The sequence below is a fragment of the Callorhinus ursinus genome, unplaced genomic scaffold (genome assembly GCF_003265705.2).
Source record: "Callorhinus ursinus isolate GAN/ISIS: 27379988/994484 unplaced genomic scaffold, GSC_fseal_2.0 scaffold6, whole genome shotgun sequence".
Taxonomy (NCBI): Eukaryota; Metazoa; Chordata; class Mammalia; order Carnivora; family Otariidae; genus Callorhinus; species Callorhinus ursinus.
The window spans coordinates 46,454,164-46,469,936 of NW_027397068.1; the positions used below are offsets into that span (position 1 = coordinate 46,454,164).

The following is a 15,773-nucleotide window of genomic DNA, read 5'->3' on the forward strand; positions in this document are numbered from 1 at the left end:
AAGGATTTAAATGTCCATTCAGCAGTGCATATAATGTGTTAGGACTATAACATGCTATTTATAAATTCTGCAAAGATCTTGTAGCTTAGTATCTAAAGTATTATATGAATTAATATAATAGTATATATGTGTGTGTATACACACACACACACACACACACACACACACACACATACATTTATAGGATGTTTTTAAGGTGCCAGAGATTCACACATAGAACTTCCTTATACGGAGATGAATATAGTCCAGGGCTAGCCATCAAGAAATTCACAGCCAGGAAGGGAGGAAAAGACAAACCCTAAAATAATCAAAATGCAAGGGATAATAAAAAATCCCTTTAAAAAAGACACGCTCAGAGTATAGTATGATTATTCACAGAGGGTTAGATCTGCTTCATAGAGGAGGTAGTATCTGGGGTGGGCCTTGCCGTGGAGTCAGATTCCAGAGGGGAGCTGGCAAACGAAGGTGAAGAGCATTCTAGTCCCAGGGACCAGTGAGGGCAAAGGTAGGAAGGCTGGAAGGCCAGAGTGTTTTTAGGAAGGGACAAGTAAAATCTGTTCTGCTTCATAAGCGTGAATTCGCTCAGGCAGAATTGGCAAAGGAGACAATGATGTCAGTAGGTGCCAAAGTCAGGTAGGTTCCCACACAGTTCTTCCCAGTGTGTAAAGATTTTGCACCACTAAGTAAAGGCAGCTGAATGTAAAGTCTACCAGCATAGCTGAGTTTACCAAGCTCAAGCCTACACACAGTGCCTCTTCATCCATGAACTTGCCCTTGGTTTGGCCAAGCACTCTGTCTTAGAAGTTCATCGCTCAGTTCCCGCCCAATCATTGTGCACTTTTACCACCTCTATCACTCAGCACTGTCAACCCTTCCTTAAGCTCCTTGCCATCAAGTGACTTTTACCTATACCCTTGAAGGTAAAGTTTTATATTTACTGAAAGAATTCTTCAATTTAAATTTTATAGCATACCTTTTTGAATTATGCTAATATTTTGATCAAGATTGTGATTGTTTCTGTGAGTGCCCTGACTATAAAGTTGCATAAGTTTTGAGTGACCTGCACCAACCCTGTTTTCCCATAAACCTTGGTGTGTATGTGTAGGAATAATTTTTACAGAACTCCTGGTGTTTGTTAGGTTGTGTTCAAGAGAATACATATCACATTTTAACCTAAAGACCCATCGTTCCAGTGTAAGAGCAGAAATGATTATATGTGGGAGATGTAAAAGATGAGGCTATAGGACACAGACTAAGAACATGATGTTGATCTTAGAATTTATTCAGTAATTTATTCAGTAATCAGGAAAAAAGGATATAATGGTTGTTATGCTTTAAAAAGAGTTATCTGCCAGGACTATAAGAAAAGAACTATATCTTATTTTTCTTAAACTTCTAAAACTCACATTAAAATTAAAATAGAAAAAAACTGCCACAAGTTTAATGTATTTACTCAACACTGAAACAATGATGAAATGTTAATATACTAAATAAACCCCAATATACATCTAGTTCTATAGTGAACAAGTGACATGTGGAAGAACATGGCTGTTCCAAATAACATAATTAATCCTTAATAACTTGACCAGACATCAAGTTTCAAAAGAGAAACAAGAGGCAAGTTAAGAAGCTTAGCAAATGTTAATTATAAAAAAAAAAAAAATAGTTACTTTTCCTGGTAAATGTACTCAAACATGAATAAGAACACTCTAATGTTAGATGTTGAGATATTATAGACTACGCCTGGAAGGACTCATTTTTTTCCCTATCTCAAACTCACCAAGTTAAAACCAGACTTACCTGGGTTTGGCCAATGAGTTAAGGGGGGTAGGCTGATCTACATCTGTGTGTTTAGCTGTTCTCGGCACAAAACCCTTCCCTGCAGATTTGCCTTTTGCTTGAATACAAGAATTTTCCAAAGGGCTGGAATATGAATAGGCCATAGAAATCATTCACTGATCTAACCCTTTTATCTCAAGGTAACACCCTGAGGGTTAGGTGACTTGCTGCAGGATCTCAGTGAGATTCCACATCAGACTCCAGGGTACCTGCCATCGACTTAGCTATTTCTTTTATTCACCTTGAAGGAATCAATGGATTAAGGACACAAAGACATCAGGTTATAAATATCCCAGAGTTCTTACACACACACAAAAAAGTGATGTTTTTTATTCCAATACTTGTTCTCTGTAGTGAGATTTTGTGTGTGTTTGTCTGTTTAAATTAGAAATAACAGTGCATTGTGTTAAAACATCCAGAAAACAGTCAACAGTGACTCCCACAACCCTTTCTAGGGTCATCAATGATAGTGTGACGGCATAAAATGCAAAATTCTAGTATTTGAGAACTACAAGGGACCTCTCCTTAGTAGACTGCACACAACATTCTCTTCTCTCTAATGCAGTGATCCGGAAATTAATGAATTTGTCATAATGATGAAGAAAGGCCAAATCATAGCCAATTTATTCACTATCAATTATACAGTTAATAGTCTGATTTAGTTCCTTAAACTTTCCGTTAGCACTTTGCAGGAATACTGAAAAGTATCTTTTAAGTTTACATTAGAAAAAAAAATTATGACATCATCTGATCTTACTCCAAATTAGATATAACTTAAAATTACAAGGATCTGACCATGCAAGACACAGAATAAGACTCTTCCCTTCTTTTCTTTTTGTCTTCAGTTTTATTTCTGATCCAGGAACATAGAGAAAGCCAACTTGTCTAAAATGTGGAACAGTTCTTCCTTCATGAGCCTGTTAATGTTCGTACACTATCATTTTTCTCATTTAGCCAAGATTTCATGCAAATGATATTCTAGGCTCTCATTATTTTACAATGACATTACTATAATGTTTCTCCATATCTCCTCTCTACCCTCAAGTTAATACAACACTCCAATTTCAGAGATTCAAATATATGCTAACATGCAGATCTTTAAAGTTTTAAAAAGTCTCCACAATTTGAGACTTACTCTGTAATAACATCATTAGGTAGATTGATTGATAGATGATAGAAAACTGCATTTGAAAAAGAAATGTTCTTAAATGTTATTTTTACAAGGTTTATCTTAAATATTTCTTAATTATTCAACCAACATTGATTGAACATATAGTCTCTGTGGGGTAATCTGCTATACTAAAATCTCCTTCATTTGACATATGCCATATTCTACTCTGGGCCATGTGCCACACTAGGTGCCAAGTTTGTGCCTGACATAGAGCCTGACCGATAATCTCTAGTTGGTCTCATAGAGCTTGCAATCTATTAAAGAACAACAGATAACCACTGAGATAAATAGAGGCATCCTTTATTGTCTTAATCTAATTTGTCCCAGAAAAATCTATTGGACAGCAACTATTCAGAGAGTAGAGACCTTTATTCCATCATGTGTGTTTTTATTTTTTCTTATAACTCTAAGTATGTATCTTTTGACCACCTTCACTCATTGTACCCAAACCCCCCCATTATCTTATGCATATGAGAAATGTAATAAGACATTATCAGTGCATCCAAATCCCCACCTCTTCACACCACTAAGACACAGTTAAATACCAATATAACTATCCACCAAGTATTTCAAGAGAACATAAAGCATTTAAAACATCAGGGACTTAGTTACTGAACACCAAATAAAGTCCAGGTAAGAAGTGATTGCTGCTTGGTCTAGAATGACGGCAGTGGAGATGGAGAAAAATGGAAGGATGGAAGATCTATTTGGGATGGTTCCTGTCCTATAACAGCTCACAATCTAATCTTGGAAGACGATTTGATGTATTGAATACTGATGGACAAAACAGACATTGGTTCATGTGAAATGTCTCTCTTCAGTCCTCAGGTAGAAGATAGTGAAGGGACTATTCAGTTTGATGGAGAAGGGTACGCATTGGTCAGCCGCCCCATTCGCTGGTACCCCAACATCTCAACTGTCATGTTCAAGTTCAGGACATTTTCTTCAAGTGCTCTCCTGATGTACCTTGCCACACGAGACCTGGTAAAGACATACATGGCTGATCTTCCATGATTAAAAATGTTTGCCTCTTTTCTGTAGGATTCCAATACAATTATCAGTTATTGTTAAATTATCAATTATTATTCAAAGGATTCCAGGATGCTGTGTGATAACCAAGAGTAGGTGATACAGATAGTACTTTATATATTTTCATTGATAAATTCAATTACAGATGCAATTATTATTTATTTTCAATGCAGCTCCCCATATAATCCTTTATTAGAAGCACCCAGTAAAGATTCCTCCAATATGGAATCATGCAGCAGCAAAACTGCTCCCTTAGTCTTCTAAAGACCTAAGTTGAAAGGTGGTTCTAAATGTCCTCATTATTTTTTCCAGGCTAATATTTCTTAGTAAATTCTTCCAGGGAACCTATCTTTTAGTTGGCTTAATATGTTTTCAAAGGAACCTCCTTTATTCTCCTGTCATAAAAGATATGTCCTAGTAATTTGGTTGTGACCATTTACACCATAATGTCACACCCACAAACATTCACAAAGTAGTAACACCAATTCTACTTCTAAAATGGATATCATTTACAGATCAACACATTCAGTAACTTAGCCATAAGGCCGTATTATAAACCCCACACGAAAAAGTGAATACTCCTATTTCTCTGTGTATTGAATCACTGGTGTATTTTTACTCTATTAATAGAAAGATTTCATGAGTGTAGAGCTCACTGATGGGCATGTAAAAGTCAGCTATGATCTGGGTTCAGGAATGGCTTCTGTTGTCAGCAATCAAAACCATAATGATGGGAAATGGAAATCCTTCACCCTGTCAAGAATTCAGAAACAAGGTGAGTTTCTATAGTAATAATGCACTGTGAGCCTTAATCATGCTATCCAACACTCCTGTGTACCTAATCATGAGGAGGACCCTGTGTCTCTGATTTTAGGGACTCACAAATTCTGTGAAAAATGGATCCAGTCATTTCTTTGGCTTAGATTATAGGTGACTTGGGTTACACATGACTGATTGAAGAGCCAAATGGTTCTCTGTCATTTTCTTTGGAAACTGAGAGCTTAATTTGAAAGCATAAAACTGTCTTACAACTTGTAAAATTACATCCTGTACTAGGTTTGAAAAGGTTGTGTGCTTTTTTTCTCATCGTGTTTTACCAAGATGTTGTAATTATAGTGGCCCACTCGTCGAATTTATAGGGGTGATAGAACACGGTGACCAGGTCTTTGCTTTTTAAAAATGCCAGACATTTGTATGTATGCAAGTAAGGAATTGAATAATAATAATGTAACATTTTTATAGTCCAGGAACTCTTTAAAAATATACTCACAAACATTTTTTCATTTGCTGAGATAAGCAGGTATTTTGTTCTGGTGTTAGAGAAAGGGAAACATGGGCTCAGACTTACACGTGGTCACAGACGTATGTATGTAAGCTCTCACAACCAAGGCAGAAATCCAAATATGTTAGGTCTTAGTGTGCTGCTACTGTTATCTCAGTATAATTCCCCTAATTCTGTGCACTATAGTACTACCAATATCTGCAAATGAAATTTGATGCTTCTGTTTATAAAATTAAAGCCTAATTAATTTTGACCATGCCAGTGTGACATTTCATGAGAATTTCAGTTTGACTTTCACCATCCTTCACTTCCTGCACTTAACAAGTACCTGGCAAGCACCCACTAACTATTGTGCCAGACCTGAGTGAGGTCTGTGACAAGTCCTTGCCTTCAAGGAACGGGCGGTCTCCTGGGGAGATAGACAAGTAAACAAATCCATGCTGAGAGGATAGAAAGCGGATAGCTGCATCAAGATAGGTACAGTAGGCTAGGAATCACGGGAGAGAGATGTTGAAGTCACACCGAGAGGTCCGCTCCTGGAGGCACAAGCAGGAGCTGAGGATTTCACTGGGTGGGCAGTGCCTTTGGACATCTCAGGGAGGTGAGAGTAGTGTGAAAGCCGGGAGGCCTCAGAGAGCATTATCCACCATCGTTCATCATTTTCCAGGTGCTCACCCTTGGAATGTGGAGGCCTGGAGAAACTCTCCTGTTTGAACAAAAACTGGTTAGCGCTTATATAAGTTGCAGTGCGACCTTATACATCGTTCCCACATAAGGGAGGCACATTTGCATGGGAGAGGGAGAGGCTCTGCAGAGTAGTGAAGAAGAATGTTTAACTCCATTTGACCCAACATTTCCCAAACTTCTACAATCTCCAAAATCTCTCCATTCCTGCTGAACACACTTTGGGAAATGCCTTAGTTCATGCTGAGGAGTGAGAATTTCCTGTCCTTTTCTGGGTCCTTCTAGCCTGACTCAGAATCAAATTGACATGAGACCGATGACCAGGACAAAATCAAATTTAATTTTGTACAGGCAGGGAATCCACACACACATGGGAATTCCGAAGATAGGCAAAGTCAGGTACACAGGTCTTTCTGAACTAAGAAGAGGGTAGGGGTCTGGGACTTCCAAGGGAAGAACGCAGTTTATAGGAAGATAAAAATAACAACAAAAAGGGTAAATGTTTGGTAAATAAATGTTGGTTGAACCACTCAATGCACAAAGGGGCCTTTAATCAAACTTTGCTAAGTTTCTCCCTGTCTACCCTTGTTCCCGTATGATGTAGTTATCTCTGGTGATAGTGCTCTTCCTGGGGCAGGTCCTCCACCTAAATTCTTTTTAGGCATTGGTGGGGGAGGTAAAGGGCTCTTCCAGAATCTACTGGGTTTTGATGGCTTTTTTTTCCCCCCTCCAAGTTTTTATTTAAATTGCAGCTAGTTAACATACAGTGTAATATGTGTTTCAGGTGTAGAACTCAGTGATTCATCACATCAGTACCCAGTGCCCATCACAGCAAGTGCTCTCCCTGATAACCATGACCTATTTAACACCCCCCGCCTCCCCTCCAGTAACCACCAGATTGTCCTCTGTAGTTAAGAGTCTGTTTCTTGGTTTACCTTTTTCCCCGCCCCCCCATGTTCATTTGTTTCTTGAATTCCATGTATAAGTGAAATCATATGGTATCTGTCTTTCTCTGACTGACTCATTTAGCTTAAGCCTAATCCTCTCTAGCTCCATCCACATCATTGCAAATGGTTTTGATTGCTTTTTGACTCAAACTAACCCTCATGTCAGAGTGGTCCATCTTGGGGTAGCCTGCCCCTGGCCCCTACAGTTACTACAAGTAAATCCATAGCCTAACAGGATGAATGTTGGCAAAAAAGTATCCGATGAGGCTAGAGAGATAACAGAACCAGTTCATAAAAGGCCTTGTGAACTAAGCTAATGAGCTTCAACTTTATCCTGAAATCTATAGGGAACTACTTAAGTTTTAATCGAGGATGTGACACCATCAGACTTGTGCTTTAGTAAAGTTTCCTTAGAAAACTTTGGAGGGTAGATTTATGACAATTTCAGGGGCTACTGCAGTCTGCAGTAAACCAAGTGAAGAGTGAGGAGAAGGAAACCCTGAGAATGGAGAGGAAAGAGTAGAATTGAAAGATACTAAGCATTTTACAATCAAGGAGCTTTGTGATATATTCAATGTGGAAGATAAATGTTTTTTTTTTGTTTTTGTTTTTTTGTTTTTTTTAAAAGATTTTATTTATTTATTTGAGAGAGAGAGAATGAGAGAGAGAGAGCAAGAGAGGGAAGTGGGTCAGAGGGAGAAGCAGACTCCCCGCCAAGCAGGGAGCCCGATGCGGGACTCGATCCCGGGACTCCAGGATCATGACCCGAGCCGAAGGCAGTCGCTTAACCAACTGAGCCACCCAGGCGCCCAGAAGATAAATGTTTTAAAAAGGGATGTCAAGAATAATTCCTTTTTTTCCCTTAAATAACAAAAATATTTTAGTGAAGTCATGTGGTACTGAATATAAAAAAGAGTAGGTTTTCTAGAAAAGATGCTGAGTTCTATTTTGGACATATTGTATTAAAAGCACTCTTAACATCTTTAGCAGCCTAGGCAAGCTGTGTAATTGGCAGGCAATCAGTTGCACGTACCTGAGGTTTAGCAGAGCTGTAGGAGAGATGGACAGTTTAGAATCATTATCATGCCATTAATAGTTATGGCTGAATAGGGATGAGAAAAACCAAGCAGTCATTTCTAGAGTGAGATGATCCAAAGCCCTGCAGCAAATAGCAGTGTTGAAGGGATATAGTAAAGGTAGACCCCACAAAGGGGGCTGTAAAGAAATAATCAGAGAAAGGAGAAATGAGGAAGATAAATTTTCAGAAGATCAAACTGAAAGCAGAGTGACAAATTAGGTTCAAGAACAGTCCAGGCAGGAGATGAATGATGGCTTGAAATAAGAGTTATAGCGGGCTTTGACACTAGGGAAATGCAAAATAAATCCACAAGGTGATACCACCATACAGTTATTACAATGCCGACAGTTAAAAAGACTGAACACGGGGCACCTGGGTGGCTTAGTCATTAAGTGTCTGCCTTCAGCTCAGGTCATGATCCCAGGGTCCTGGGATCGAGCCCCACATTGGGCTCAGCGGGAAGCCTGCTTCTCCCTCTCCCACTCCCCCTTATTTGTGTTCCCTCTCTCACTGTCTCTCTCTCTCTCTCTCTCTCTCTGTCAAAAGATAAATAAAATCTTTAAAAAAAAAAAAAAGACTGAACATACTCAAGGCTGGAAAGAATGTGGAGCAACTGGAATTCTTACACTCTGCTGATGAGGATAGAAAATGTACAGCCACATTGGGAAATAGGTTAGCAGTTTCTTAACAGGTTAAATATATACGGACTGTATGAACCAGCCATTCCACTCCTAAGCATTCACCCAAGACACATTAAGCGTATATCCATACAAAGAATTGTACCAGAATGTCCACAGCGTCTTTATTGGTGACACCCAAAAAACAAAAAAATAACTAAAACAGGTTAATTTATTAACGGGTTAATAGATAAATAGATTGTTGGATATTGTCACAATGGAATACTATTTAGCAATGAAAATAATGAGCTATTAAAATGCACATAAAATGGATGACTAGCAAAATAAATATTCTTAGCCAAAGAAGGCAGACATAAAAGAATACCTTTACGTCGAGGATGTAGAAAACACAAATGAACCAATAGTCACAGAAAGCAGACAGAGGCTATGGAGAATGAGGTTACAGAGGGAGGCCCAGGAAGGAGGGATGACAAAGAGGCATAAGAAGACTTTTGGGGTGATGGGTATGTTTAGTTTTTTGACTGTGGTGATGGTCTCATGGATGTATACATATCTAAAAACTTGCTATATTGTATACTTTAAACATAAACAACTTTTACTATGTCACTTATAGTTTGGTAAAACTTTCAAAAAATAGGGTAGATATCAGCATTATTTAGGAGATGAAATTAGTAGGGCTGTTGACTGATTAGTTGTGGAATGGTGAGGGGACTGAAGTTCAGAGAAGATACACAGACGATGCTATCTCATCTGTTGAATGTGGATTTCTAGGCAAAAGTCAGGTGCAGGCATATATATTTCTGAATTGTCAACATATAGTAGATAGATATAAACTGGAGGTTACCTGGATAGCTAAAACCTGAGAAGTGGCCAAATGAAGACACATTAGGGAACAGAGCACTTCAGAAGTGTTCAAAGACATAAGTCACAGAGAAGGAAATTGAGAATGAAGTTGGAAAGGTGCAAAGAGCCGGAGAGGCTGGTATTAGGGAAGCCAAAAGAGGAAATTTCCTAGAAGGAAGGAAATGTGAACAACATCAAATACTGCACAGACGGGGGTGAAGATAAGGACCAAAAGACCCCACTGGGTTTGGATGTGGGGAGGTCCCTGCAGATTTGAGCAAGATTAGATTCCTCAGAGCAGTAGGGTAGGAATTCAAATAAGCCTCCAGCAATGTGACCATTCCTCCTTTTTAGTGGCCAGATTAGTTGTTTTATATGAATTGTTCTCAGCTAGTTTATAGAAGCACTGTCCCTTGAAATTCATATATACTCCATCAAGGGGCATTCGGCACCTTCCCTGAGAGTCAGTTAGTAGAACCACGGCCACCACAAGGAGCACGCCATATCCCTCAAGGGCACTGATATGAACACGAGATGGAGAATGATCGTTAGATTTTCACTGAGCTGAGAGAGAGAAGAAAGGAATTACCAGAGTAACAATTCATTTACAACAACTCAGCATTGATTATAAAACACTTGCTAAGCCCCTACTCTTTGTCTAGTATTTAATAAAACCCTTATTTCCCTGCTTACCCAATGATGTCTGAACTCATCAGCTCTGAAATTTTGTGTGAATAGCTACTCTGTAAGGGAAAGAAATAGGGCAGGAAATAAAAGCAAGTATTGGCATTTCATAGCAGAGCCCACTTCATTGCCAACACTCACGAAGGAGAGAGTAAAGCCCTTCCTTTAACTCAGTAAAAATATGCCATCCTGCGTCTGTCTGCTGGAGTTAACGCTTGGGCCAGTGAGTTTCAATTCAATGTATTTTTGCACTTCAATCAGTTTTTCTTAGATCGTTTCTAAAAATGCATATATTCACTCAGGGATAAGGGAGAAAACTACCTCCAGTCACTGGCTTGCCTGTGATAGAGAGGCAGAATCTCATTTTCACAGATACCATTAAAATATGCACCAGATCTGTAGAAAGAGCTATTTTCATGTTCCAGTCAACAGCTCCATATGAAAACCTCTTTGCTGATCTGGATAAAAAGGAATATGTATGAAAAAGTCTTGAAAATGGTTTTATAATTTTTTGTATTTTAGCCACCAGTCCAGTCAAAAGGATATGTGCATATAAAATTAATATATATATGAAAGTAATTAAACTTTTAAATCTTGACTTGCTAAGTATATTTTAATAGGACAATTATTTAACAGGTGTTTTTTGTTGTTTGTTTTTACAAAGCTCTACTTTGAAGATTTGAGGTATTGGTTTGGTATTTTATTTTGGTCATTTATTAATAAGAATTATGTTTGGTTTTATTGAAGATACTTTCTACAGATTACAGTGGAATTTTAGAGTTTGATATTTTTTCTTTGTTTTTCGAAGAACACTATCCTAAAAGATGATGTGTTAAGGAAAAATAATAATGCTCCATGGTCAAATAAATTTGGGAAATACTTCTTGCTCTATATCCCCCTGTTGGAGCATTACATTGAATACTGGTATGTCGAAAGATCTGGGCAGTCATAAAATTAAAATATGCGTTTAATTTTGCTTAACCCAATGTTTGTCATGTTTATTTGAACCAGGAACACCCAGGAAACTAGTGTTTAGAAATACCCTTATAATCCACTGGTTCAAATAGCCATTTTCAGACCCTCACTAATTCAGATGCAAGATGAGGCAAAGATTTAGAGGCCAAATCTGTCATGTTAATGAACTGATGTCTCAGCATGCATTGCGGGTCCAAAATATATAAAGCAGTTAAAGGCTGGGCCTAAACAAATATTATGGTGAGAGAGCAGATAGTTCAGAAAGAACCTAGCCTGACTCTCAAAAATAAAGGGGAGAAAAATCAATGAGTTAAGGGGTTCCCATCTGCTTCCTGAAAAAAACAGTTTAAACAGGGAAATGCCTCTCTTCTTTCCTTTGTCTGGCTGTTATTTTTATGCCCTTTTTGTGGATAGTTTAATAATTTATTTTATCAATGTCATTGTTTCTGCAGTTATACAGATGCTTGAGAATGTCAATGTTAATTTGAGAATGAAAGTAAGTTTATCTTGAAGTAACAATGATCATACAGATGTGGTTGGCCTTGTTCAAGTAAGCCTTTTCTTTCCTTTACAGCCAACATATCAATTGTAGACATAGATACTAACCAGGAGGAGAGCATAGCAACTTCATCTTCTGGAAACAACTTTGGTCTTGACTTAAAAGCAGATGACAAAATATATTTTGGTGGTCTGCCAACACTGAGAAACTTGAGGTAATTTAGTGTCTGTTTAGAGCTAAGGATTAAGTTTTAATTAAATGGCCACTCTGCTCTGTAGAGTTCTGAAGTTTAATTACAACAGGAATGTCACATAACCTTTAGTTGCAGAAAGGCTTAACTAAAAAAAAAAAAAAAAAAAAAATCATGTGGCATGTTAGAACAACACCAGGATTTAGAAACCCAAGGATTAATTTGATATCTTTGTTGAAGAGATGGATGGGAATCATGATTTCTCTCATATTCACCTGATGGAAAGAATTATAAAAGTAATTAAAGATGGAAACTAGAGTTGAATGTGCATCTTGTAATTGCGGTTCCCCTTGCACAGTCGCTAGAGATAATGGGAAGCTGACACTGCTTAGTGTTCTAAAAATCAGTCAGTGTTCCAGGATCCTGGGAGTATAACCTATTTTATTGCTAAGCATTAGCATGCTAATGATATGTTGGAGCTTTCCCATATGCCTAATGCTAAAGCTATATTAGGTATTCTCAAGCCCATGCCAACTTTTCTTTTTTAATTTCACATATGTTCTATAGATAGCAGGATGGGGAGATATAATTAACTCATAGTTTAGTTCAAAAAATAAATGCAAGTAACTAAAAAAACCTAAGAAAATATTTCATATGGTATTTAATTAATTTACTGCTTGTTGTAAAACATCTCATAAGAAATGGAAGTTATAAAGCACTTGATGCTCAATAAATGTAATTGCATGTAACTAGCATGGAATGAATTGATTTGGTTAAACCATAAGAGTTTGCTGCAAATACAGACTACCATGTTTTAAATTTTTTTTGTTGTTTAGTTAGTTTTTAGTGGTTATAAATGTCCTATCTCGGTGTTTCTACTCTAAAAAGACACACCACGATAGGAGGGAATCTCAGAATAATTAAAAAGTATGGTAGTCGGTTGTTCTCGTATTTTCCAAATGAGCAGAGGAATTTCAACCTCATTTTATGATAGCGAGCGTACAGACTGAGTTTTACTCTTCTCCCTGTACCTAAACTCATAGACCAGGCAACTAATTACCAGTCTTTCAAGGGTTTACGTTAATAAGCTTCATGGGGCAGATAAACTGGTTCTGCATTCATCCACACTATAATGTACTTGTGTTAGGATTGTAAACTTCAAGTGTCTGGTCAGAAAAACCATTGCAGACCAAATATATTTGAATAATGATGTAGTGATTACTCAAAAATCTATTTATTCAGGCAACAAGTGTTTGTTGAACATCTACTCTGTGTCAGACACCATAGAAATACTAGGGATCCAACAGTTGCTTAAGTCTAAGATTTATTTTGCAAGATCATTCAGTAAATTCCCTTTAAATGAAAATAAGGCTATCAAGGCATTGCTTTATATATTCTAGTGATGACTTAGTTTTAATTACGATAAAGTGATTTTTAGGTATTACCTACAAAGGTGTATATGTTGAACTACGTGGAGATGGATTTATGTATTAGCTTTCAGACTACATATCCAATGAGTCTGTATCACTAAGATGTTTTTACTTGCACAGTACAGCATTTTATAATATTTCTATGGCATGGCACATTATTCCAGTACAATCTTTAGACATATATCTGTGATTAAGCAAGGAGCCACACATTCATAGTTTGCTGTTATTTTGCCCACAGAAAGGATCGTAATAGGATAAAGTTCAAAAGATGAGGTAAACAGAAATTATTTTTACTTATATTAACTTCAAGCTCCTTGAGAAGCAGTATTTATCAGCTACTCATGAATACTACAGCATAGCAACATTTGTGCATTTTCCCATTCGTAAAATAGATTAAAATTAGTATTTTAAATTTCTACTTCAAAATAAAAATTTCCCAAAAGAATAGTACGGAAAATGGTCATCTTTGGATTCTCATTCCGCTGTGGTCAAGGGCATATGTCTGTTTTCTGTTCTGTTGGTTTTGTTACATTCCATTCCCTTCCTTTTAAGATCCCTGTGAGATACTTTTTAAAAAGACTTATGATTAAAGTTTATTGTTTTACTAAATGAAAATGCAATTATAAGTAAATTCTGTTTTTCTTTTCTCTTCCCTTTGACCTAGTATGAAAGCAAGGTAAAATTTAAATTATGCATGCCTGCTTCAATTGCATGGGTTGGGTAAATGTGGCTTCTTAGATAAAGCCGTGGAGACGAAGAACAACACCTATGCAGCTTTATTCCTAGTACATTTCATGAGCACATACTGCATCCTGAGAGTTCTCATGCTGTCCTTTACTTACAAAGATGCTGCTGCTCACCCACCGTGAACTGGGCTGCAATTTCACTTGTTTCACCAGCCACAGCCACGAGGACGGATTTGCTCTGCTTTTCTCAACTGCCCACGCACAGTGCCCCCTGGCACAGATATGCGGCAGCACACGTGCAAAGGCAGCTGGTCAGGTTTACAGGCACAGTGTAGTTCAGTGGAACAGAGCAAAGTTGTCTGATGGGTTGAACCCTGGACCCCCATCGCTGTAGCACTATGCTGTCTGCTGAACAATCAGCCTGTGCGCCCAAATGCTCACCAATGCCTTGCTGCTTTTTGCAAGCCTGCAAATATGCAAACGTTTACAGGGCCCTTGCACCTCTTCGCAAAGCTGCTTATTTATCGATTTGTTTATTTAGAATTAGCTATGAAGCCAGATAAAAGGAACCTCTGGAAATACTATACTTAAAACAAGTGTTTGCCTTGATGGTGAAGAAGTTTGTGGACAACCCGCCTAGCTTCCCAGGAGCATTTTAATTCCTGTTTGCGGAAAGGCATTAGCGTGAAAGCTATGAGGTGCAGGCCCCTGTAAGTGGCTGATCAAACCGCAGAGATGTGCAGGGCTGGCACACTCTGGCTAGAGCCTGGTGCTTTGGTATTTCAGAGCCTAACTATGCCGTCTTTCTGGAAAGGAGATAATATGGCTGAGCTTATCCAAGAAATTTTTAAAGCAAATGCCAGACTTCTAATACCGGAAAGTTGAATATACAGAAATGAAAGTATATACAAAAAATAATCCAAGTTGTTTTATCACAGTATAGTGATGAGCCCAGTCATGCTATTTGCTGAGATGGCTGAAAGGCAAAGCCTGGCTTTCAGTGGAACTGTATAAAACTCTGGAGTGACACTGTGTAGCCTTGTAATGCTGCCTTTGAGGCAAACAGAGGAAACAGAGGCCTTTGGTTACCATTAGGAGTCTGATCACCATATGTGATTGCTTATCCCCCATGCTCTTCCTAGCACCTAGCCTGCTAAATCATCGTGTTTTGAAATAGTTCATTGTACGTCCATGAAACAGTGAAGTACATAACTTCTAGAAGTGATTTACTTTCTTGATATGACCTCTGAAAAATTGGGGATAAATTACTCATCCTCTAAAGGAAAATGAACACTTGGAATGAAATTCACCCATTCTCTTCACTTTATAAATAAGATTATAAGCAAGATCCTCACCCTCCAGTTGGGCATGTTCTTCATAATAACCAACTGACTAAATAGAAGGAGAAGACCTTGGGAATAAAGGGAAATGATCAAAGAAAATGAAGCGGTTCCAGAGAAAGAAAAAAAAAGAACAGATACCTGGCATGACATAAATCACCAGCTACACATGCCAGGGTCTGAATTCCTTTCCCACCTGTTTTTCCTCATGCCGTGTGTTTTATATTGAGGCAAAAAAAGGGAATCCTGGCATCATGGGACCATGAGGAGAGAATTAATCATTATCCTAATAATATCTTGGTGTTGGTTGGACAGGTTTTACAGATGCTTCTTAACACCAAAAAAAGGTATTTTTTAACCAAATAGACCTGTACTATTCAATATGGTAGCCATCAGCCACAGTGTTCAGTTTCAATGAAATAAAATTAAACAACAGTGTGCAGTTTCTCATTGGCATA

At 37.9% G+C, this 15,773-nt stretch overlaps 1 protein-coding gene across 1 annotated transcript in view; it reads left to right on the plus strand.

Annotated features, from left to right (window-relative positions):
• Positions 1 to 15,773, plus strand: part of LAMA2 (laminin subunit alpha 2) — a 620,419-nt gene that overhangs the window by 556,383 nt on the left and 48,263 nt on the right. The window contains exons 51-54 of the mRNA XM_073893912.1: positions 3,832 to 3,994; positions 4,670 to 4,814; positions 11,745 to 11,883; positions 13,954 to 13,965. Of these exons, the coding sequence (XP_073750013.1) occupies positions 3,832 to 3,994; positions 4,670 to 4,814; positions 11,745 to 11,883; positions 13,954 to 13,965 (459 nt within the window). The remainder of the gene's footprint in view (positions 1 to 3,831; positions 3,995 to 4,669; positions 4,815 to 11,744; positions 11,884 to 13,953; positions 13,966 to 15,773) is intronic.